The following is a 24,019-nucleotide window of genomic DNA, read 5'->3' on the forward strand; positions in this document are numbered from 1 at the left end:
TTCTTATTTTTAAGTGTCACTGATGAAGTTTTAGTGTTGTGCCCCTAACCACACTTTTCCCATCACTCTGCGGTTTTTACTGCATGACTTCACATAACACTGTGACTTTTAGGAATAATATGTTTTAAGTGCTAACCGCTCCCCCTACCCCAATTACAAAAAGAAGTATGACATCAGGAAAAATATAAAGTTTTAAATTCAATCCAATTTTAAATGCATGAGTGTGTACATACACATACCACCAAAAATGCATTTTGAAATAAAATGCTAATTATTGCAAAAAAGAAAACACTGACCTGCATTGGTACAGGTTCCTTAAGGTAATAACCTTCAACAATTTGTTCTTTCCGATAGTGATCTATGATGTCCCCAATACTGTTAAAATAAAAATTATTTACATTGTTATCATTTGTCTCATAGTAAAAGTGATCTATTTGCAAGTTTTTCCAAAGCATATAACCAGAATACATTAACAGACTATATAATCATAATAGTCATATTATTTTAGAAAAATAAGAATGTTCCTAATATTGGTTTACAATCAGAATGCCTTAGTCAGAGATTCCAATTTTACTTAAAAGTCACTATTAAGTGAGAAAACAATTAAAAGTCTACTTTTTAAATTTTTAATAAAAGTATTTATGAGATTGAAAGAAGAAACTCACAGAGAAATGCCATTTATTTATTAGCAAGTAGTGAATTAGAAAGTATTAAACTAAGAATTTTTATCATCAAATCATTTACATATTCTGCTTTTATAATGACAATAATATAGTTAGGTCATAAAACATATAAATAGCAGATGAAAGCAGAAGAAAAAAAAAAGAGTAGGAGCAATCTTATATGTAGGATTATTGTAAGGCTTATTGATGATTTTGAGAAACATCCATCAGGACAACACTGCAACCAACTGAGCCACTGGCCAAGGCAATTATTTTATCTTTTAGAAAAGTGTCAAGATAGGCATTTATCAATTCAGTTAAGAGTATGTGTTTAAAATTCAGTTTTATAGATTCCAAATCCCCAGAAAACTGAACAAATGGGGAATATTTTTTTAAATATATTTTTTATTGATTTTAGAGAGGAAGAGAGAGAGATAGAAACATCAATGATGAGAATCACTGATCAGCTGCCTCCTGCACGCCCCCTACTGGGGATCAAGCCTGCAACCCAGGCATGTGCCCTTGGCCGGAATCGAACCTGGGACCCTTCAGTCCGCCGGCCGACGCTCTATCCACTGAGCCAAACCAGCTAGGGCTGGGGAATATTAATTTACCTTCCTAAAGAGCTCAAATTGCAGTGAGAATGTCTAGATCAGACTGTAATGTAGAAGGTACTCAGCAGCTTATTTTTAAGGTGTGCAAAAGATCTGTCTAGACTTACATCTTCCATTTGATGCTTTATAAGTGTCTAGTAACTTCTTACAAGCAGTAAGAACTGTTTTTGGTGTTTTTTTGTTATTTTGTGTTTTCCAAATAAACCAGCTCCTGAATCCCTATATACTCAAGGTCAAGCTGGAATTGGGAGAAATTCTAAATGGAACAAAGAATGACACCATATTTGAACTTTCATTTTAGCTTATGCAAAACTCAAAATAGGAAAACAATACTACCTAGAGTTATCCAGTAAGGGAAAACCTTTATAGTCAATATAAAATGAAAGATGACTTTCTGTATGCAGGAAAAAATAGGTGACATCCTGGCATATGGTTTCTTTATTAACTTACTAGAGGCCTGATGCACGAAATTCGTGCAAGAGTAGGCCTTCCTTCCCCTGGCTGCCACCACCGGCTTCCCTCCGGCCACCAGCAGGCACTCAGGACCCGGGCTTCCCTCGCAGCCCCGGAAGGACATACAGTCTAAATAGCATATTATCCTTTTATTATTATAGATTACCTAATCAAGTGACTAAAATCCATTCTGAGTTTTGCAAGCAAAGAGTTTACTTAGAATTTTAAAGATGAGAAGAACCAGTAATTACAAATGAGAAATATCAATTTGAGAACAATCCAATTACATTTGTAGTAAGACTCTGGTTACTCTTTAACAACTTTTATCCTATTAAAATGACTCACTGATTAAAGAATGTATTTTCCTTTCTTAAGTGTTTTGCTGTCCTATAGATAATGATTTGGCAAATTTGTTGCATATAGCTTGTTCATAAATAATCAAAAAATTGTATAAATTTGAGGAAAATAAGTTATTAATTTATATTCATGCCTAAAGAATTCTTGGACATTACTACTAAATTATTAAAGGTCTTATAACTTTAGATTTTAAAAAGTCAAATATTAATTTTGAATCTGATAGTTATATTACTGAGATTTTGACTATTTTTTGCAAAAGTAAAAGAGAACTAAAAATTTTCTCTCAACTTACCTGTTATAATATCGTCCTCCCATCATAAACTGATTGTTTGGTGTTGGACATATTTTAAATCGCTGAATATTTTCACTGGTCCGAAAATAAAGTGAATAGTCACCAGGAGTATTGTCTGAGGGCCTCACAAGAAAACTGCAGACTTGGCCAACTGTAAAAATTAAGCTATTAGTTTTATCCCCTAATTATCAAATAAAAAGAAGCATTAATTAATATAATTACAATAGTACAATCAAAAATCATAAATGCATGCTAATTTTCACCAGGAACTTATTTTATAATAAAGATAATCTTAAGACTTAAAATTTTTTTTTTTCTTGTTATGAGTCACAAAACCCATGACATTGCTTGTCTTTATTATATAATACAGGACAGAAGTTTGCAACAGTGACTACTGGATAATAATGTCAATACCTGTCAAACTTGGAAAAAAATAATCTATGCACAGTTAGGGGATACTAGTTAAAAATGCCACATTTTTTGTAAATCCACTTAGTAAAGAAAAATCTAAAAAAGTTACAGTGAATTTTGCTTAAGAATATTCTATACTTTATCAATGCTTCTGATTAAACACTAAAAAGTAGAGACTATAACAAAATGGTAACAAAAGCTTACAAAGGTAAATTCAAAACAATTGAAATATTTGCACAACTTATAGAAATCAGTACACATGCACTATATTTTATTCAATAGTTAACAGTCCTGAAAAGTCATATAGAAGCAAATCATTATATATAAAATATTTTCATATTAATTTTAGAGACGTCTTTTTGATATCTTTAATTGGCAGTGACTCAACACTAAGATGCATTTGCCTTCTCTCTGATTAAATCCTAATGACATAAATCAGAACTTGCTTGCTTTTAGGAAAACACAATGAACACTCAAAATATCAGACTTAATTTTTATGTAAATTACAAATTGTTCCAATCATTCCACCCAGGCACTTACTACCAAGTCATTTCATGTTCAATATAAAGAAGTGGAATTAATGCAAAATTGTGTATGCAAGTGCTTGTGTACTTTTCAGGGGAGAAAAATCACAAGATTCTTAAAGAGCACATATCCAATAAAAACAAAAGACTAATGTAAGGAAATTAAGTTTACCTCCTTTCAACTTTATATGCCTAAAAACAACAGTGAGCCCTAACTGGTTTGGCTCAGTGGCTAGAGCGTCAGCCTGCAGATTGAAAGGTCCCAGGTTCGATTTCGGCCAAGGGTATGTACCTTGGTTGCGGGCACATCTCCAGTAGGAGGTGTGCAAGAGGCAGCTGATCAATGTTTCTAACTCTCTATCACTCTCTCTTCCTCTCTGTAAAAAATCAATAAAATGTATTTAAAAATTTAAAAAATAAATATAAAAACAACAGTGAGTGCAAGTATTTGGTGGTGTGCATATAAACCTATACCCAAAATTCAGTAAATTCACAAAATAAATATTTTGGTCCCACTGAAAGCTGATAGCATGTCATTTTGGTTGAGCATTTGGCCTTCATTACTATCAAATAGCATTATCATGTTCTTAATTTTTAACCTAGTTAACCGACATCCTCACAATAAAATTGAACAGTTCTAAAACTGCCTCAAATTTTTCAAAAGAGCAACGCAGTAACTACATTAAAATGCAATGCCTTATGGCTCCAAATAACTCAGATAACATCTTTAACAATCAGTAGTTTATTTACCACATACAGAAAACATAGAAACTCTTGAACTCTGGCTGTTCTTTAAAGAACGAAGAATTCTAAATTACAGATTGCATGTAACTTGTTTCAGATCCTAATATGGTATGGTTTGCTGAAGAAATATTTGGTAGTTAAATAATTTTGTCTTAAATATTTAGTTAGGATGATGACAGAATAGTTTTTGTTTTAAATATAAACTCACAGCAGAAGTCAGTTGTTACATTGCATATCTCTATAACCACAATTTGGGAAATGTTCAAATTAATATATTCTAAAAGTCCAGTTACATAATTCTATAAGTGCAGAAAGATAAATGCAGTAACATTTGCTGCAGGTAAATAGCAAAAAATAATAATAATAATTAAAACAATGATCGTAAATTATGGTTTTTATACAATGGAAAGCTCATGATCATTAAAAAGGAGAAATGAAAATTTATATGTGCAAATATGACACAATTTCCCCAAATATATTCTAATATGAAAAAAAGTATGTTGTATGTTTCTATGAGTGTGTGTGGGGTGGTATGTGTAGGGTGTGTTTAGGGGTAAGGAAGAGACAGAAAGCTTCAGAAACAACAAAAACCCTCTCATCTGGTGCTGCTTTTGGAGAAGAAGAGGACAGGGGCCTGAGGCAGAAGGAAAACATACTTTACTGAATGTTATACTGCATGTATGCTTTGAATGAAAAACACCAAAAAACAAAAACACAAGTTTCTCAGTGCTGGGTAAGAAATTACAATATGCATAAATATCAAATGAATGATAAAGGTAAAATAACATACTAAAATAGTTGGTTTGCTTTTTTAAAGTATTTTTAAATGAAGACATCAGAAAAGGCAAGTGAATATACGAGTACCTGTCATTAGTAAATTATAAGCTTCTTGCTTGGAAATTTTCCCATGGAACCATCTTAAAAAGAGAACAGTATTTTTGGCTGTTAAGTATAATTCAAACTGATAAAATAAATGCAATACAAGTGATCAATTATCTCATTCCTTTTACATCTAAGTTACAACACTTTATAAACATGCATAAATTCAACAAAAGAAAAATTAGGAACTATCTAGTATGAACTACAATTTCCATATTAATTACCAATACAAAAACAGCAATGATTTTAATCCTGATAATGACAAACTGTTACATCCTTACATCACAGCTAGTGTTCTCTTTTCTTTTTATTGGAAGGAAGGGGTGGTATAGGTAGAGCCCACTACAAAATTAACCAGAATAAAAAAAAAAAAGGTAGACATTCTTCTCATATTTCTCTCAAAGTGAATTTCCATATAATATGTGTTACGTTCTCTCTTTCAAATAAAAATTAAAAAATAAGGCTGATTCAGAGTTTACTGAAAATCGGAAAATAAGATTTAATAGATGACAACTCCAGATCAACTCTCTACCACTTTGCCATATATTCTTAGGGTCTACAATTGCCTTTAATAGTGGCATAAAGAACAAATTGGAAAGTAGAAATACTACCAGAATAAAAATGTAAGTGCTCTAAAATCCAATGTTACAGGTTTAGAGGCTATTCACACTGTTTTAAACTATCCATACTATTACTGATCAAAGTATTAAAATGTAACTGAATTTTTACCTTTTCACATGAAATGTGAATGAATGGTAAGTTAAACTTTTAAATTATCTCTTTAACTCTATGCCAACCATTAACAGATCTCCTGGGACTCTCAATGCAAATTATGAACAATGCAAAGCCAAATACACAACAACTGGAGCAATCTGGGTGGTCTTAAAAAGTAGTAAGGTTCTATATTGCACTCAATTATATTCTAAATGATTATTTACTACAAATGCTAAGACAGGATTTCTATATTCCAGGGAAGAGTTGATTAAATGACCTCCAAGGCCAATCCTATATTTACATAGCTAGAATAAAGGGGGAAAGGGAATTCTAAGGAGGAGGGACAGCAAATGAAGTTTAGAGAACAAATCGGTAATATCGTTTTCTGAAAGGATTAGATTTGAGTTTCTTCATTCATACATTTATTCCCTATATGTAACATGTATATATTTCAAGCACACAGTTTGTACCACTAACAGAAAGACCAATCTGTTTTTTTTAGTTAGTCCCCATACTAGTAAGAAAAAGTGACACAAATACTGTATAACTATAAAAACAATGTAGAAAAAGTAATAAAGCATAGTGAATGAAAATTATGTGCTCAGGGCACTTTTGGAATAACAGAGAAGGGGCACCAATTCTGTAGAGAGCATACAGTAAAGGAAGACTTCTTCGGAAGAGTGATATATGAGTTAAGTCTTTAATAGGAATTAACCAAAAACAATGGAGGGGATTTCTGGCCTAGGAGGTACCTTGTGCAAAGGAGAAAAACAATAGTATGCATTTGAAGATCTATAAGCTGGAGAGTATAATACTAGAAATGATAAGAGAGAGACTAGAAAAGGGCACAAGAGCTAGATCAGAGAATCCTTTTAGGTTCTACCAGGTAAAGATGGTAGAGAACCATTAAAAAGTTTTAAGTGATAAAGTGATACAGTCAGATACATGTTTTAGACAGATAATTCTATCAGAAGAAAGGATCTGCAGAAGCCAAAGTATTAAGGAAGACCAACTTGGAGGCTGTTGCTACATCAAGTCCTGGTAAGAGATGAAAAGAGCCTGAACTAGAATACAGTTAAGATTGAGAAGAAGGCAAACATTCAAGAAATGTTTTAGAAGATAAAATTATCAGGACTTGGCACCTATATTACAGAAATAGGGAGCTGGAAAAACCACGGCTAAAGTTATACCACCTATTTAATCTCAAAGGGCACTCATGGGCGTTACTGAGGATGCTTCATTGCCAGTCTCCACCTTAAGAAATTAGAAGAAGATGACAAATACATAAACCAACAATGCAAATTTAGCTTATGCTAAATACTTAATGAATAGAGAATTATAAAGTTCAAAAAACTGAATAATTGCAATGTTATTAAATAAAAAATGATTTCCAAGTGAAAGTGGGAATAATACTTTCTATGCTACAAGAAAACTGGATATTGTTTTAAATATTTACTAACATTTGACATTTTTCTTTTTTAAAATAAATATATGGTATTATTTTAATAGGGATAAAAATATATATTTCTAGCTTCTCTTGAAATACAAGAGGATTTCACAACACTAGACTCCCATTCTTGCACACATCAGTTAGAGGGGTTACCATACTGCAAGCAAACACCTTCTAGTTTTTTAATCCCCTCAGTCTTCCCTAATGTAAAGAGTGGGTGCCAGTTGCTGTTTATTACCACAATGTTGTTTCCATGTACCTTGATCTCTATCAGGAGAGAAAATAAGGATCAAGGATATTTTAATTTGAAAAAAATGAGATATACAACTAGTCCATTTCATTTGTTTATATTATCTGTATGTACCCTCCAGGCATTCATTAGAATCTGTAATTCCTGATAGTAGGGAGACTTCAAACTAATAGAGTCAATAAGGTACGGTTTCACTGATGGAGCCTATTTTGCAGCAACATAGAAAGATACAGAAAGTAAACTCATAAAAAAAAAACAAAACTCATATTCCACTGAAGTAAGGGTGGGGAACTAAATAAAGTGGAGTATTTAGCTTAATGTTTTATGTTCCAATGATCAGAAACAAAATAAGCAAATATTTGAGAGGCAAGCTTTAAATTCCACCGATTAATGCTAACAGAATGACATGAAAAAAATGTTCCACCAAAAAGACATTAGAAGATGAAGTTTATTAAAATGAGTCAAACAGAATTGGGATTAAGAGTTCAGATCTTAGCCCTGGCCAGGTAGTTTAGACGGTTACAGTGTTTTCCTGATAAGCCAAGGTTGCGGGTTTGGTTCCCAGGTCAGAGCACATACAGGAAACGACCAATGAAAGCATAAATAGGTGGGACAACAAATCCCTCTCTCTAAATAAAAAATAAATAAATAAATAAACACCAAAAAAACCCACAAAGTTAAGATTTTCAAGAACAATAATACAATTAAAGCAAAGCTGAAACACCACATAGAGTGATTTCCCATAAGAGGTTATTGGTTACAGTTGTTAACTTCTGGAATATAAAAGATGAATGTGGCAAGTAGCAGTGTAGTAATGCTTGGTCTTTGAATTAGCCCTTACAAGATACATAAAATCAGCCTAAAAAGATTATGAAAAGAAAGTCCTTGCAGAGTCTTATATGGGAAAGAACAATGATCTGGAGGAAAAGTTCTCTACCCACCCATTCAAATACTTGAATCATCCTTTGTGATAAAAGGCTAATACGCAAATCGACTGAACAGCGGAACGACTGTTCACTATGATGCACACTGACCACCAGGGGGCAGATGCTCAACGAATGAGCTGTCCCCTGGTGATCAGTGCACTTCCACAGGGGGAGTGCTGCTCAGCCAGAAGCCCGGCTCACAGCTGGCAAGTGCAGCAGCGGTAGCGAGAGCCTCTCCCACCGGATGTCCGACTGACAGCTTCCAGGCTGAGAGAGGGCACAGGCTGGGCTGAGGGACCCACCCCCCCCCCGAGTGTACGAATTTTGTGCACTGGGCCTCTAGTCCTATATAAAAGCCTAATATGCTAAGTGTCCGGTCATCCATTCAACCAATCAAAGTGTAACATGCTAATGATATGCTAAGGCCGCCCAACCCCTTGCTATGACATACACTGACCACCAGGGGGCAGTCAACCAGTAGAGTAGTCGCTATGACATGCACTGACCACTAGGGGGCAGATGCCCAAACTGGTAGGTTAGCTTGCTGCTGGGGTCTGGCCCATTGGGACTGAGCAAGACAGGACAGACACACCCTAGAGCCCTCCCGCGGTTCCTCCCCGGCTGGCCAACCTCCCGCATCCCTCCCTGGCCCCATCGTGCACTGGTGGGGTCCTTCGGCCTGGCATGTGCCCTCTCGCAATCCATGGCCCCTTGGGGGATATTGGAGAGCCAGTTTCGACCCGATCCCACAGGCCAGGCCGAGGGACCCCAATGGTGCATGAATTCATGCACCGGGCCTCTAGTAAACTACATAAAAAAGCATGGTGATGAAAACAAAAAATGCTATTAATAAATCAATAAAAAATATAAGGAATTGTGACATTCATAATGTTATTAATGTAATGTTTACTGAAGAGTCTTTAGTTTAGTGATAAAAAAGTTATATATAGGTATAAAGCACCTTTATTATTTAAAAATAACACTTTATCACTAGGTTCTCAAGAAAATATTTAAACAGCAGTTCCTAAGCGAAATGAGATAAATTTTAAGTCAGTCCGCAAAGTATCAATTTTTAAAAAAATATTTTTTGTCCAAAGTTACCCAATTAGTAGGTTTGCAATCCCCCCCCCCCCCAACCTTTTAATAATTAATACAAACTCACATTTTGCCTTCATGTGGATCTTCTTCTCGGCCCTAAAGGGAAAGACATTAAGACAGTATTTTATATAATTAACTATTAATCTATTTTTAAATTAATAAAAATCATACCTTGAAACATTTCTACCCTGCCCTTAATATTTATATATAAATAAAGGTGTTTCTGTTGCAGAAATGTCTTTACAAAAACTCTCTCCTTATTCTTCTTACTTACTGTGACTACTCTAATTCAGGCTCTTTTCCTAAACTATTACAGTAGCCCAACTAGTGCCCTACCCTGCCACTCCAATCTGGATTCATCAGTTTATCTTACATTAAGAAACACCAAGATGAAAACAAATACATTTTTTAAAACCAAACCTTTAATACCCCTCTACTGCCTAACAAATTCCTCATTTTACAACCAAAATCCTTTATCATATGACTCAAACCTATGTTTCCATTCTCATGCTAACAATTCTCTTTAAGTTATCTATTCCACTGTCACACATAACTTACCTATTTGCTTATCTACATTCTCCCAACACTGTAATTTATTTTACTTAAAATGTCCTTCCACTCACTGCTTCCTGTTAGTTAAAACCTAAACCATCTAGACAGGATCTATCTGAAACACCATCTTATAAGTGAGGAACTGAGTCCGTAAAATGTAAATATGAAATTTTACTTGGAATAGAAAGGACATCCTTTTTTTATCATCTTTTGAACTTTATCTTACTCTATTTGACACTCCTATTATTTAAGATATACCAGTGTTATTCATTCTATTATAGTGACTATAAGCATCTTAAACTCTTAGTGCTTCTTTGTTAACATTCATCAGCAACACAACCACTAGCACAATGCTAGGCATATAATTTTCACTGAAAATACAGGGCAGGACAAGAATAGGTTTATAGCTGTAAGTGCACAAAACACAGAGCTAATTATTGTATTATTTTCCATGTGAACAACTGTAAACCTTTTGCCATACCCAGTATAACTTGAACTGTAGTTTTACCAAGCTTAGTACCTGGCACTAAGTTTTCAATGAATAATGAAAGAGAAAAGAAAAATGACCTAACTGTATATATGGATATACTTCTCACTCATTAAATACCTAACCAAACTAAAATCAAACATTCACTGAATGCCCATTATATTACAAAGCAGTGTACTAGAAAACATTACATAAAAACATAATATATTACCATTGTCCAAAAGGAGTTAATCTCTACAGAAGAGGTTTACACAATAAATCAATGTTTTATAATGTAATGAAATATAAAATTAAGGTGCTATGGAAACACAAGATGGAACAATTTAGCCTAAGAAAATCTAGAAATGCATAAAACCTCTGTGAAAGAAAGGGCAACACCTAAACTGAACGGATAAAGATGATCAATTTTACAAGGCAGCATAGCAGGGCAGAAATGTCAAGGAAGAGGGAAAAGAATAGACACAGAGACAATCATTCATTCAACAAACATTTACTGAATGCCTACTAATGCCAGACACTATTCAAGGCATGGGGATACATAACTGAGTCAGAGACAAAACTCAGTTTACATTCTAGAGTTAAAACATGAAAGTCTAAATGTGCCTGGAGAACAGTAATTAGAGTTTCAGAGTGGGAAACTATTTAAATCCAATCACCAACTGAATTGAATGCCTGAAATCTAGACATTCTTTGATGGCTTTTCAATCTACAAGGAATCATCACAATATTCCAATGAAGATCATTATGAAAATTTATTCTGAATATTAAGAGTAAAAGATTTTTTATAACTCCAACTTGTAACTAGGTCGCTTAGTAATTCAAAGTATTACTATATTCATTTTTAGAAGGCACATCACACTGTTTTCACACTGTTTACTCATACTGAGTTAACTTTCTCTCTCTCGCTCTTTTTTTTTTCCCCTTTCCTTGTATAGATTTTAGGTCATGTCTCCTTATCTTAAATTGAGCAATTTTTTTTCCATCTGTACTCATTAGGTAACTTGCACTTATTCTTAATAAAGTTTATCTTGTTAAATTTGACCCAGAATTCCAAAACACTCAGGAAAAGTTTAATTATACTGTAATTCCTTTAAATAGCCAGAAAAGGGGGGGGAGGGGCAGGGGATTACAGCAGGAGGAGAAAATTCCAACATAAAAGTTTTAACTAAGAAATTCTGTAGTAAAACCAATACAGGTAGTAAGTTTCTTCAGTTTGAACACTTCTTGCCTATATGGAATAAATATCTCTCCTACTGTAGAACACAGAATACTAATCTAAGGATTCGAAATTCTAATCTTGGTTCTTCTACTAAATAACTATGTGACTATGAGTATAGAATATATCATACCATTTCCTTAACTTCTCATATAACTTACTTCTATATATCAAGATCTGGCTGCCAGAATAGGCAGACAAGAGAATAGCAAAGAAAAATATTTTCCACTGCCGTGTTCCCGGAACAATAATCAGAGCACAGGTTTCACAGCTTATTTCCAGGTTCATGGCATAATTTAAAAACATTAGTCCTGGCTGGGTAGGCTCAATGGATAGAGCACTGGCTTGCAGAATGAAGGGTCCCGGGTTCGATTTTGGTCAAGCCTCCGTTGCAGGCTCGGTCCTTGGCCCTGGTTGGGGTACATGTGGGAGGCAACCAATCGATGTATCTCTCTCACATCGCTATTTCTTTCTCTTTCTCTCTCTCTCTCTCCCCCTCCCTTCCACTCTCTCTAAAAATCAAGGAAAAATAAACAAAATAAAATAAAAAAATAAAAACATTAGCTCTGAGGGTTGTAAAAGGTGACAAAAAAAATTCCATTTTTCTGGACAAATCCAAAAGGCAAGGGTATTGCAAATTTGTAAAATAACGTTTGCTATGTTTCAGTGATACTTTTAGTATTGTCTCTGAAATGCAAATGCTGCTGGAATGCTGACCTCCTACCTGAAAATGTGCAAACATGATTACTTATACTGTTACTAATAATGTATTATGTGATGACAATAAAAACAAGGGGAATAGTTAAAATGTAGAACCATATGATAATATGTGTATAATATAACTGAGTTTTTCTAAGGTTACTAAAAAATTATACGTAGATTTGGGAGACAAAGAATTTGAGATTCAATGATCAGTGACATAACATCAATTATGAGGAATATCAAGAAGACAAATAAGCACAAATGCTAATACATTTTTTTAATTCTTAGAAACTCGTGAAACCTGAAAATTGGCAGCTATAGATCAAAACATGCCATCTTGGCTATGTTTTTAATAAATAAATAGCTATCACTAATAGAAAATACATTTTAATAAAAATTTGTAAATTGAGGTTTATTATAGATAAAAATGTATTCATAGATAATTTCCCTGATTATAGACAAGTTCCACAATTTTACAAAAATTTAAAATTCTGAGAGTGAGAAGAACAGAACAAAACTTACCACCTCTTCTACTAGGTCTTCGACAATTAGGCCTTGTTCATCTGTTCTTAGATTTGTAACCCACATCCACCCATCTTCTAATTCATTATGAACGATGAACATATCTCCTTTTAAGAAACTGAAAAGAGCAAGTATAAAGGTATTGACATTAAAAATTTTAAACTTGAAAATTTGAGTAATCATGTAACACACCACAGAGATAAATGATACTGGAAAATGCAACAGATTAGAGTCAAATACCCTGAGATTTTTGTCCTATTTCTGGCATTATCTACAAGTAAAATGTTTTATAATTTAAAAAATCTGAATTAATTTCTTCGTGGGTAAAACAGATTAATAAAGGTCCCTGGACTATATGTATCATTGGATTAAGGTTAGATTCAAATTGGAATTTTTGTAAACAATAATTATCTGTGTATTGTAGGCTTTGGGGTATAACTCCAAGAAACCTGAACTTGAAAATTTAAGTGTCAATGTTATCTTTCAGAGGTAAATTAGATAAAAAATTATAAACACAAAATAATTAACTCATTATACATACACAAGATACTTACTTTAGAAAAAGTTTATTTGACATACACACAATTAGCCTTATCATGAAAAAGCTTATAAGAATTAATAATTTTCTATTAAAAATATTGTTTTATTTAATTCATTCAGACATCCATGAGCCAACAAGTATAGCATTCTTTCTTTAAAAGTGGTACCAAGGACCCCCACACCCTTCACGCAACGCACGTTCGTGGGAAACCTGGCGCTAAACCATTCGTAGACGACCTGCTTCTGGGTCGGGGTTTCGTACGTAGCAGAGCAGCTCCCTCGCTGCGATCTATTGAAAGTCAGCCCTCGACACAAGGGTTTGTAGAAAAAAATAAAGAAAAAAAAAAAAAAGTGGTACCAAGGAATATATTATGAGGACACATGCATGTTTTTTTTGTTATCTATTTCTGAGTAGAGGGATGCCTATACTACCTAGTTTCTTCTCATAGGAATCTAGATGTTTTCAACCTCCACACAATCACAGGAGAAATATGTTGTTGATGTATGTCATCAATATAAAACCATCAGTAATTCCTTGAACTTTTCTTTTTAGGCTTGAATAAATAAATGCCTCTGAAGGCTTAAGGTTTCAAGATTGGTAGGATACTACCATTGATCCTATTTCAAAATCCATATGTGTCATATATTTCTTTACCCATTTTTCTTTCAATCTTAATATTCACAAACTGAAGTTCAATTAGGTAAATCTAAAAAACTTTTTTCCAGGCTATCTCAAGCTTCACGGTTTTTTGGACAAGTTTAAGAACAAAATTCTTGTATACAACACTTTAGATGTGGTACTCAATTTGAATAAGCATGGAATACACAGCATTCTATCTTTTAAATTGTTTACTTTTACTTTTAAAAAATTTATTGGGGTGACATTGGTTAATAAAACCATATAGGTTTCAAGTGTACAACTCATTAAATATCATCTGCACACTGCATCATGTGCTCACCACCCAAAGTCAAATCTCTTTCCCTACCCATTTACCCCCCCTCTTTGCCCGTTTCTACCTCCTCCCACCCCCCTTTCCCTCTGGCTGTCACCATACAACAGTTGTAGGCCCTTGTTTATGTGTCATATATACTATATTTTTTCCCCTGCATAATCCCTTCAGGGAGGTTGGGGGGCTGTGTGCATTCTATCTTATTTCTACAAATCTTGTTAATAGTAACCAATATTTTACTAGCTGAATAGAAGCAGACTTTAACACTTAAAAGTAAATTTTTCCATTTTAAAACCAACTACATTAATACATTCAATAAAATAGTTATTAATGAGTAAAAAAGGGAGTACATATGGACAAGAAAAAAGAGAAATGAGAAGTGACAAGTGTCATTTATTGGTCAAAAGCAGTCATCTGAGTTTTTACTTTATTTTTGGCTTCTGTCATTGTTGCTATACTACTAACTTTTTATGGTGCAAAAACACACAAAAAATTAAAAATTAAAAAACTTACTAGCACAAACAATATAATTAAAAGATTCATTCTATATTATTCTGCATTTTTCACCATAAGGGGTTAAAGTGCTTTGCTAAATCTCATCAATCTTCAGATATTTTTACCTAAAAAAACTGCACAGGTATATCAAAATTTCAAAGACTCTTAATTTCATACATATTTATATAGTAAAATTAAAATGTATACAATTCAAATTCTTGTTAAAATTTTCATCTTCCTAGATCAGTATTTCTTGATTCTGAGGCAGTCTCTCAAGACACCTTTACATTCTTAAAAATTGATACTTTAAAAGGTTTTTATTTATATGGGTTATAGCTGTTGATACTTAATCATATTAGAATTTGAAATATAAGTATTTTAAAATATATACTAATTCCTTTACTACTACTGCTACTAATAATAATATACCCCATTACATAGTAACAAAGAGTATGAAAAATAATTATATATAGTTTTTTTTTTAGTTTAGTGAGAATATTCATGTTTTATGTTTTTGCAAATCTCAATGTCTGGCTTAACTAAAAACTGATGGACTCTCCTATCTTTTTTTCATTTAATCTGTTGCAATATGATATTTTGCTTAAAGTACATGAAGAATATCTGACTTCACACAATATGTAGTTGTGAAAGTGATATTTTAATAGCCTTTCAGATAATTACAGATGATATTTTAACAAAAACTCAACAAGTGTCACTTTCTTTAACGTTATTTGTAATGTGGAATCCAAAACTATATATCAATAAACTTTCTCTACCCATTCCAATGATAATCATTTGTGGATCTCATACTTTGAATGGATCTTTTACTTATACATAATTTTGTAACATCATGCTGGATCATTTAGAAAATACTGATTCACGGAGCTATGCAGATCTTCCAGATGTAAACACATTATACACTATCAAAACATCACATTAATATTTCTACCACTCGCATTACATATTTAGAAAGCTGTCAAATTCCTGAAGGCAGATATAAGATTTCCAAAATTCTAATTTTTGCTTGAAAGCTCAAATTAAATTTTGTCACTGGTAACAAAATACTGCCAGTTATCTCCCTTGAAGTAACATACTCACTTTGCTTTCTTAAAAAAAAAAAAAGTCAAATACTTGAGAATGAATAACAATAGTTTGCCTCTTCACAGCGGATATGCTCGCTTTATTCGTATAGTACTTCCCATTTCATCACACAGAATATTTACAAGAGGCGTAGTGCCCTGGCTGGTGTGCCTCAGTTGGTTGGGCATCGTCACCTACACTGAAAGGTTGCCAGTTCAATTCCCAACCAGGGCACATACCTGGGTTGTGGGCTCAATCCCCTGTAAAGGGGCAGGCAGGAGGCAGCCAATCAATGTTGCACTCTCACACCAATGTTTCTTTCTCTCCCTTTCCTTCCCCTCTCCCTCTAAAAATCAATAAAAAAAAATTTTTTTAAAAAAAAAAGTAAACTTACTTTAAAAAAAAAAAAAGAGGCATAGCCAAGGGTTGAGATTTAATAAAATAAATATTTCTTACTGTCTCATCAAGAACAATCTTAAGCCCTAGCCAGTTTGGTTCAGTGGATAGAGCATCAGCCCTTGGACAGAAAGGTCTGTCCCAGGTTCGATTCTGGTCAAGGGCACATACAATGGTTGCAGGCTCAATCCCTGGTCCTGGTGGGAGCTCATGCGGGAGGCAAATGACCAAATGTGTCTCTCTCACATTAATATTTCTCTTTCTCTCCTCCTCCCTTCCACTCTCTTTAAAAATCAATAGAAAGCCCTAGCTGGTTTGGCTCAGTGGATAAAGCATTGGCCTGCGGACTGAAGGGTCCCAGGTTTGATTCCGGTCAAGGGCACATGTCTAGGTTTCGGGCTCGATCCCCAGTGGGAGGCATGCTGGAGGCGGCCAATCAATGATTCTCTCTCATCATTGATGTTTCTTTCTTTCCCTCTCCTTTCCTCTCTGAAATCAATAAAAAATAAAAAATAGATCAACAGAAAAATATCCTCCGGTGAGAATTAATAATAAAACAACAACAACCTTAAGTGAAACTGGCTTTTTTGTTTGTCTAACTGCAAATGTGTACAGCAAGCATCTCAAACTGAAAGGCTAACATGGGCCAAATAAACAAGGTTCAAGTTTATGTGGGCCACAAAAAAAACAAAAGCTTCAATTTTCATAGGAATGTAGGTTTATTTCGACAGAGACATGCTGAATACAAGGGGCTGAAATAAATGAATAATCGTTAACATAAAATAATAGAACATTTTAATAAAAATTAATATTTTTCTTGAACATTAACTTACCAGACTACTGAATAACTGTACAAATTAATAAGTGTAACACAAATAAACCTATTTTTCTTATTCTCCGAAAGGGAAATATTTCCTGTTGCGCACACCAAACAAGTCAGTACAAGACTGATGGTGTGGCAATCGTCTGCTAAAATATTTGCTGCTAGTATTTGTGGAGAGATATGGTGCGCCTGCACGTAAGGGGCATAAGGGAAATGAATGCAACACGATTCTAGTAATCAGTCATTAGTGAACGTTGTAGTTCATTGTTAATAACTAGAGGCCCAATGCACGATATTCGTGCAAGAGTAGGCCTTCCTTGCCCCAGCTGCCGGCACCGGCTTCCCTCTGGCACCCGGAGCCCGGGCTTCACTCCGGCTGCCAGCAGGCACCTGGGACCGGGGCTTCCCTTGCAGTCCCAGCTTCATCTGGAAGGATGTCAGTCTAATTAGCTTATTATGCTTTTATTATTATAGATTATATATAACAGGATACTGTAAAAATTAAGTTACAAAATTTTTAACATTTCTTACATACCGTTATATTGGCTGGGCCTCAAAAATATTTGTTGTGGGCCACATGTGGCCCATGGGCTGCTAGTTTGACATGCTTGGTATACAGCTACTATCTTGATTTGTGCTAAGGCCAGCAGTTTTACTGTCAATTGCTTTTGTACTATCAGTGCAAATGTCACATTGAAAAAGGCAAATGTCTTAGTATTACCATGAACAGTTGAGACACAGATGTCTTGTAGTAATAAAAATTAAAATAGAGTATAGAATATAACAGAACTCTCCTTACTTTCAGAGATAGTCTAATAAAAGCTAAGTTATTTCTCCTGTCATCTTCACTGTGGCCACTCTGATCCAAATCCACAATCTAAACAGATAAGCCAACTATGATTACAAAACATCAGATTCAATATTAAAAGCACCTTTACCTTGCTGCATGTTATTTGCTCAAATTCCAAAACCTTTCTGATCCAAGAGCAATAAGTTAGCAAAGTCTTTCAAATGCCAATAAATGAGAATATGTTATAAATACCTTATTTCATCAGTATCTGGAACTTTTGTGTAAGGCAGAATGGCTCGAACACGCCTCCTATCTTCTACTGGCTAAAAACCATAAAAAATGATTTACAAAAGTAAATAACCTTCTTATAGCAAAGTCAAATCAAGTATGTCCACACAAAGTGAAAACCAATAAAAACCAACACTCATTCAAACTACGTCTTACTGATGCTCTAAATACCTAAAGCCTATAAATGTTTGTCTTTTTATTGTTATTTTTATAGAAATTCTTGCAACAGTATAACTTATGTTTTATCAAGCATTAGGAGCAATCAGTAAATCCTATATAATAAAAGCCTAATATTCAAATTCTTCGACCAGGAGTTCAACCGGAAGTTCGACCGCTCGCTATGATGTGGGGCAGCATGGGACAGCGCAGTGCTGGCAGCGGGCAGCAGTGGAGCGCTGCCAGCCCCGATAAGGCCCAACGGGCCCCAGCGAGCCCCAACGAGAGCAGGACCGAGGCAGGATGGTGGAGCAGGTGAGCAGGCAGCGCCAGCCAAGGCCGGTGCGAGCGGGACCCGACTGCCCCGCCAATCGCCCCGCAGATGGCGACCAGCAGCAGTATCGGGCTGCCACCTGGCTCCCAAGCACTGAGGGAGCCATGCTGGGGGCCTGGCCCCAACTGATGGCCCCACAGACAGCAACCAGCAGCCGGCAGACCCTGATCATCCGATCCAGGCCCCAGGCTGGAATGGGGAACTGGAGGTGGGTGGTGGCGACCAACCTCCCGTGGCACCTGGGAGGGGGACTGCAACCTCTCACCAGCTACCTGGGGGTGGGAGTGACGGGGATGGAAGTGCAGTGAGAATATGGGGTGTCCACCGAACTTGCTCTCACTCCCCCTCCTAACCTCCCTTGGGACGCCAGGGCTTGCGCTCCAGGGAAGCCCCAGCGCTCAGGTGCTGGGCATCCGTGTGACCTCTTCTAGATGAGCTGGGATGCAGCTGCTGGGACTGCAGGGGCCAGTCAGGCTCCCCATGGGTTCACACAGAAGCCAGTCTGCAAGGCTGGCCAGAAGAGAGCGCACTGCTCACCCAGCTTCTGTGCAGCGCCGCTAGGCGGCCCAGCAGCCCACGCTGCGCCCCGGCCTGTGGCGTCCAGCTGTGCTCACTGCATCTCTGGGTGCCGTGACTCAGGTTGAAGGGGGCGCACAGGGGCTCAGGTGCTGCCCAAGGCCCAAAGGTCAGCTGGGACCTGCCCTTCCACACCAGACGCTTGTGCTTCAATCGCCAGCCCAGATTAGGAACCGCACCCGTGCTCGAATTTCGTTCACTGGGCCTCTAGTTTGAAATAAACTATATGGAACATATAAATTAACCTTTCTCTGATAATTTGTGCACTCAGGGGGGTCCCTCAGCCTGGCCTGTGCCCTCTCACAGTCTGGGACCCCTTGGGGGATGACCACCTGCTGGTTTAGGCCCGCTCCCTGGGGAATTAGGCCTAAGCTGGCAGTCAGACATCACTCTGGGAGCCCAGGAGCCCTCGGGGGATGTCCACTTGCCAGAGGGGAGCAGGCCTAAGCTGCAGTCGGACATCCTTAGCGCTGCTGAGGAGCCGGGAGAGGCTCCTACCACCACCGCTATACTGGCAGCCGTCAGCCTGGCTTGTGACTGAGCAGAGCTCCCCCTGTGGGAGCGTACTGACCACCAGGGGGCAGCTCCTGCATTGAGCGTCTGGCCCCTGGTGGTCAGTGTGTGTCATAGTGACCAGTCATTCCCAGTCTTTCTGCTGTTAGGGTCAGTTTGCATATTACCCTTTTATTATATAGGATAGAGGCCTGGTGCACGGGTGGGGGCCGGCTGGTTTTCCCTGAAGGGTGTCCTGGATCAGGATGGGGGTCCAGCTGGGGTGCCTGGCCAGCCTGGGTGAGGGGCTGATGGGTTTTTGCAGCTGGTCACACCCCCTTCAGGGTGGGGGTCCCCACTGGGGTGCCTGGCCAGCCTGGGTGAGGGGCTGATGGCAGTTTGCAGGCTGGTCAAGCCCCCTATCAGTGGGGACCCTCACCCCATGGAGGTTTGGCCAGCCTGGGTGAGGGGCTGATGGCTGTTTGCAGGCTGGCCACACCCCCTTTAGGTGGGGGGTCCCCACTGGGGTGCCTGGCCAGTCTTGGTGAGTGGCTGGGGGCCGTTTTCAGGCTGGCCAAGCTCCCCGTCGACGGAAGCTCCCAGCCTCTCCTTTTTTTCTTTTTCTTTTTTTTATTCTGGGATTTATTTACCTTCTATAATTGAAACTTTGTTGCCTTCAGTGGCGCTCAGAGCCGGCTCCTGCTCACTCCAGCTCTGTGGCCAGGGCCGGCTGAAAGCAGGTATCTGGGGTTTATTTATCTTTTATAATTGAAACTTTGTTGCTTTGAGTGGAGCTCGGAGCCGGCCGGGAAGCTTGGCTTCCTCCATCACTGGAGAAACCAAGCCTCCTACTCGCTTCAGCTCCATGGCTGCCAGCCGCCATCTTGGTTGGGTTAATTTGCATATAGTCGCTCTGATTGGCTGGTGGGCGTGGCTTAATGCATAGCAGAGGTATGGTCAATTTGCATGTTCGTCTTTTATTAGAGTACACACACACACACACACACACGTATATATATATACCCACCTACATAAGCACCTACGTCACTCACATGGAGCACATACACAGCAGTAATGAAGTGAAACAGTAAAAAAAATTCAAAAGAAAGGTAACAATTCCTGACCTTTTACTTGTGGCAAATAATAAAAAATATAAAGTACATATGTACATACGTCGAAATGACAGAACTTTCTTTTTTTTATAAATAAATGGGAGACGGCGATGTAAACATGAAACAATGTATGTCGAGTCCGACGTAACACAAGGACTGTCTGTATAGAAAAATTATATTGTCTTTTCTTAAAGAAGTTGTCGGTTTTGCACTGATACTAGGGGCAGAAAGTTTAATACAACAAATACTTCTTAAATTATATTAAACTAGCGGCCCATGCACGAAATTTGTACATGGGTAGGATCCCTAAGCCTGGCTGGCAATTGGGGCCAATCGGGGCCTTCCTTCCCCTGGCTGCCAGCTACCAGGCCTTCCTTTTTTCCATGCCCCCCCCCCCCCCCCGGTGGTCAGCACACATCATAGCGAGCGGTCGAACTCCCGGTCAGTTGAACTCCCAAGGGGACAATTTGCATATTAGCCTTTTATTATATAGGATAAACATCACAAGAAACTGAATGAGAGCTATTCCAATTAGTATAAAGTGAAATAATAAAGTTTTGAAAGATATTTTATTCAAGTTTTACTTGCCTCTGGTGGTGCAACTGGATAAAGCAATTTTTCTCCTTTAAGCAAACAGGAAACATGACTGTAATAACCTATTAGGTCTGACAGTGAAGAAAAACGTCTTCCACCAATGTAGTAATCTCCACACATAGCAATAATCCTATTTGTATAGGAAAAAATATAGTGTAACAAAAACCTTTAGAGATAATTTTGAAGACCAAGTTCCATAATTATAAACCCATAATTTTCATACTCTTTTAACTGCATCCCTGTATTAAAACACTACTTATTAGTATCTTCACCATATGCTAATTACTTGAGGTTATTTCTTCTGCAAATATATATGCATGCATTTCATAAGAAATATATGTTAACACATAAATCTCAATTACATAATTCATTAAAATATTTATGAACCCATCCTCACATACGTCTTCTCATTTTCCCTATGAATGACTCAACAGCATTTTAATAAAAACCTCTGGCTAAAAGCAGCTTATAGATGTCTTGAAATATTTACACAGTATAATAATTTCCATTCTACATGTGGTACTAATACAGTGCAGAATAAAACAGAACTCTTAAAGTTTATATTAAAATCTAAAAATCAAAGTATACAAACATTTTATCCATTAACATTATAGGCACTAGATGATTTTTTCAATCATGCCCATAAAAGCAAATAAAATATGTATATATATTTATACATACAGACTTTGATTATCTATATTTGCAAATACCTACATGCCCATTTAATTGAAATAAATATTTGTAAAGAGTTTCAGAACAGTGTAGCTAAAATGAATTAAGGGGCACACGCCTTGACTCTTAAAAATTGTTTCCTGTATTTTTTGTTATTCTGTATTTCCACTTTACCACTCAAAGTTTCCTTTTAATTTAAAGAATTTATACTTTAAAAGTAATAATTACATTTGGGATTAGTACAGTAACACCAGTAATGATACTGCTTTTAAACAAAAATATAAACATTCAACGTCTATTCTAAATTGCTGATAAATCATTTAAATGAAAACAAATTTCCTTTTCCATTATTTAAATGTTATTGAGTCATTCACCTTTATTAAAATAGATATTTTTACGAATAGTATAGCAAAACAGCTGTATTATACAGCCTCATAATAGAAATAAAAACTTACCTAAAATGGTTGACAACATTTGTCTGGCTAAGAAATGAAAGTACAAAGGACCCTGGCCTCCGATCACTCTCTCTTATAAGGTAACTGCCGGACTTCCCTGCCTGTCTGAGGCGTTCTTCTGCCATAGTTCTATCGAGTTTTCCATGATACCACCTAAGGGGAAAATTATGAGATTAGAATAAAAATAGCAACCATAAAAATACTAATGATAGTTGAGTTACTAGAAGTTATAAATACCTTTGTAACTTGAACATTTACATTGTACTCTGAAGCAGTTTTTCCAGTTCTAACTCAATTGTTTTTAACTTCTCAGTCTCTCCAGAAGAATTCATTTACTTAGTTTTCAATTTATTCTATAAGCTCAAGCCTAATCATCTCACCTAATTAAGTGCTTCCATTTCTGCCCATCTCTCTACCACCAGATTGTCTGTATGTTCAAGATACAAACAATTACTGCAATCAAATACTTAGAAAAATAAGAGTAAGATGGACAATGGAAACAAATGATTAATTTATTACTTCTCTACATACTAAGGAACCAAGATTGGACATAACAAAGCACATGACATCTGTGAGAAAATAAAACTTTATTCCATTTTAGTGTTTCGCCCTAGAATAGGAAAATAGAATGACACTAATGGCTACTTTCTAATATCCTATTTCATCAATAAGCTGATTATTTACTTTGGTCTTACAATGATCTACTCCATAATGACTCATTTGAACTCAACTCCTCAAATTTATTTAACAAACATGTGAGGAATACCTTTTGTCGTTTTAACTTTTCTGCTCTCAGTTTAACTACATTCTACCTAACATACTACCAGATGCTCTGCTTAGATGACTGGCTAAAACTCTGGCATCACTCGTACTATGCCTATAAAAGTCTCCTGGATTGACAGAAACAGAAGCATACTTAGAAATAGATTGGAATTTTCATATGGTCATGGTAACAAATCTACAAAGTAATTTTTATGAAATATTTTTACACTTTTAATGTTAGTCACCCAAACATATCCTCTGGTACTTGGACTCTAATTTGACACATTCCAAGGAAAACAATAAACATTGATATTACATTGAGATATTTAATATTTAGAGATAAGTCAGACAAAACTGTGAACTACTATGACTACTTTTGCTATAATAAATGGTTAGTATTATTCTTGACTCCTTAGTTTATTTAAAAAAACAACAACAACACCTTAAACTCCTCAAACTAATTATTTTTAGTTTTCTTCTAAAAACCAACCCATTTACCTGGAAGTCTGTGCATAAGACTGAAATAAAATAATGAAATAATCATGGAATTTCATTATAACTTAATAGGAAAAACAATTTTAAACAGTATTTAGAAGAAGGGAAAGAACAATTAACATTGCATTCCTCTAAGTCTTTCAGCCATTACCTCTG

General features: G+C 36.2%; 1 protein-coding gene across 1 annotated transcript in view; it reads right to left on the reverse strand.

Moving 5' to 3' along the window:
* The window catches only part of RASA1 (RAS p21 protein activator 1), a 123,340-nt gene that overhangs the window by 41,592 nt on the left and 57,729 nt on the right, over window positions 1-24,019 (reverse strand). The window contains exons 3-10 of the mRNA XM_023752301.1: window positions 22,607-22,759; window positions 21,474-21,609; window positions 18,180-18,250; window positions 12,854-12,971; window positions 9,439-9,470; window positions 4,922-4,974; window positions 2,379-2,529; window positions 297-375 (exon numbers count right to left, since the gene is read on the reverse strand). Of these exons, the coding sequence (XP_023608069.1) occupies window positions 297-375; window positions 2,379-2,529; window positions 4,922-4,974; window positions 9,439-9,470; window positions 12,854-12,971; window positions 18,180-18,250; window positions 21,474-21,609; window positions 22,607-22,759 (793 nt within the window). The remainder of the gene's footprint in view (window positions 1-296; window positions 376-2,378; window positions 2,530-4,921; window positions 4,975-9,438; window positions 9,471-12,853; window positions 12,972-18,179; window positions 18,251-21,473; window positions 21,610-22,606; window positions 22,760-24,019) is intronic.

Source organism: Myotis lucifugus, unplaced genomic scaffold, assembly GCF_000147115.1.
Source record: "Myotis lucifugus unplaced genomic scaffold, Myoluc2.0 scaffold_0, whole genome shotgun sequence".
Lineage (NCBI taxonomy): Eukaryota > Metazoa > Chordata > Mammalia > Chiroptera > Vespertilionidae > Myotis > Myotis lucifugus.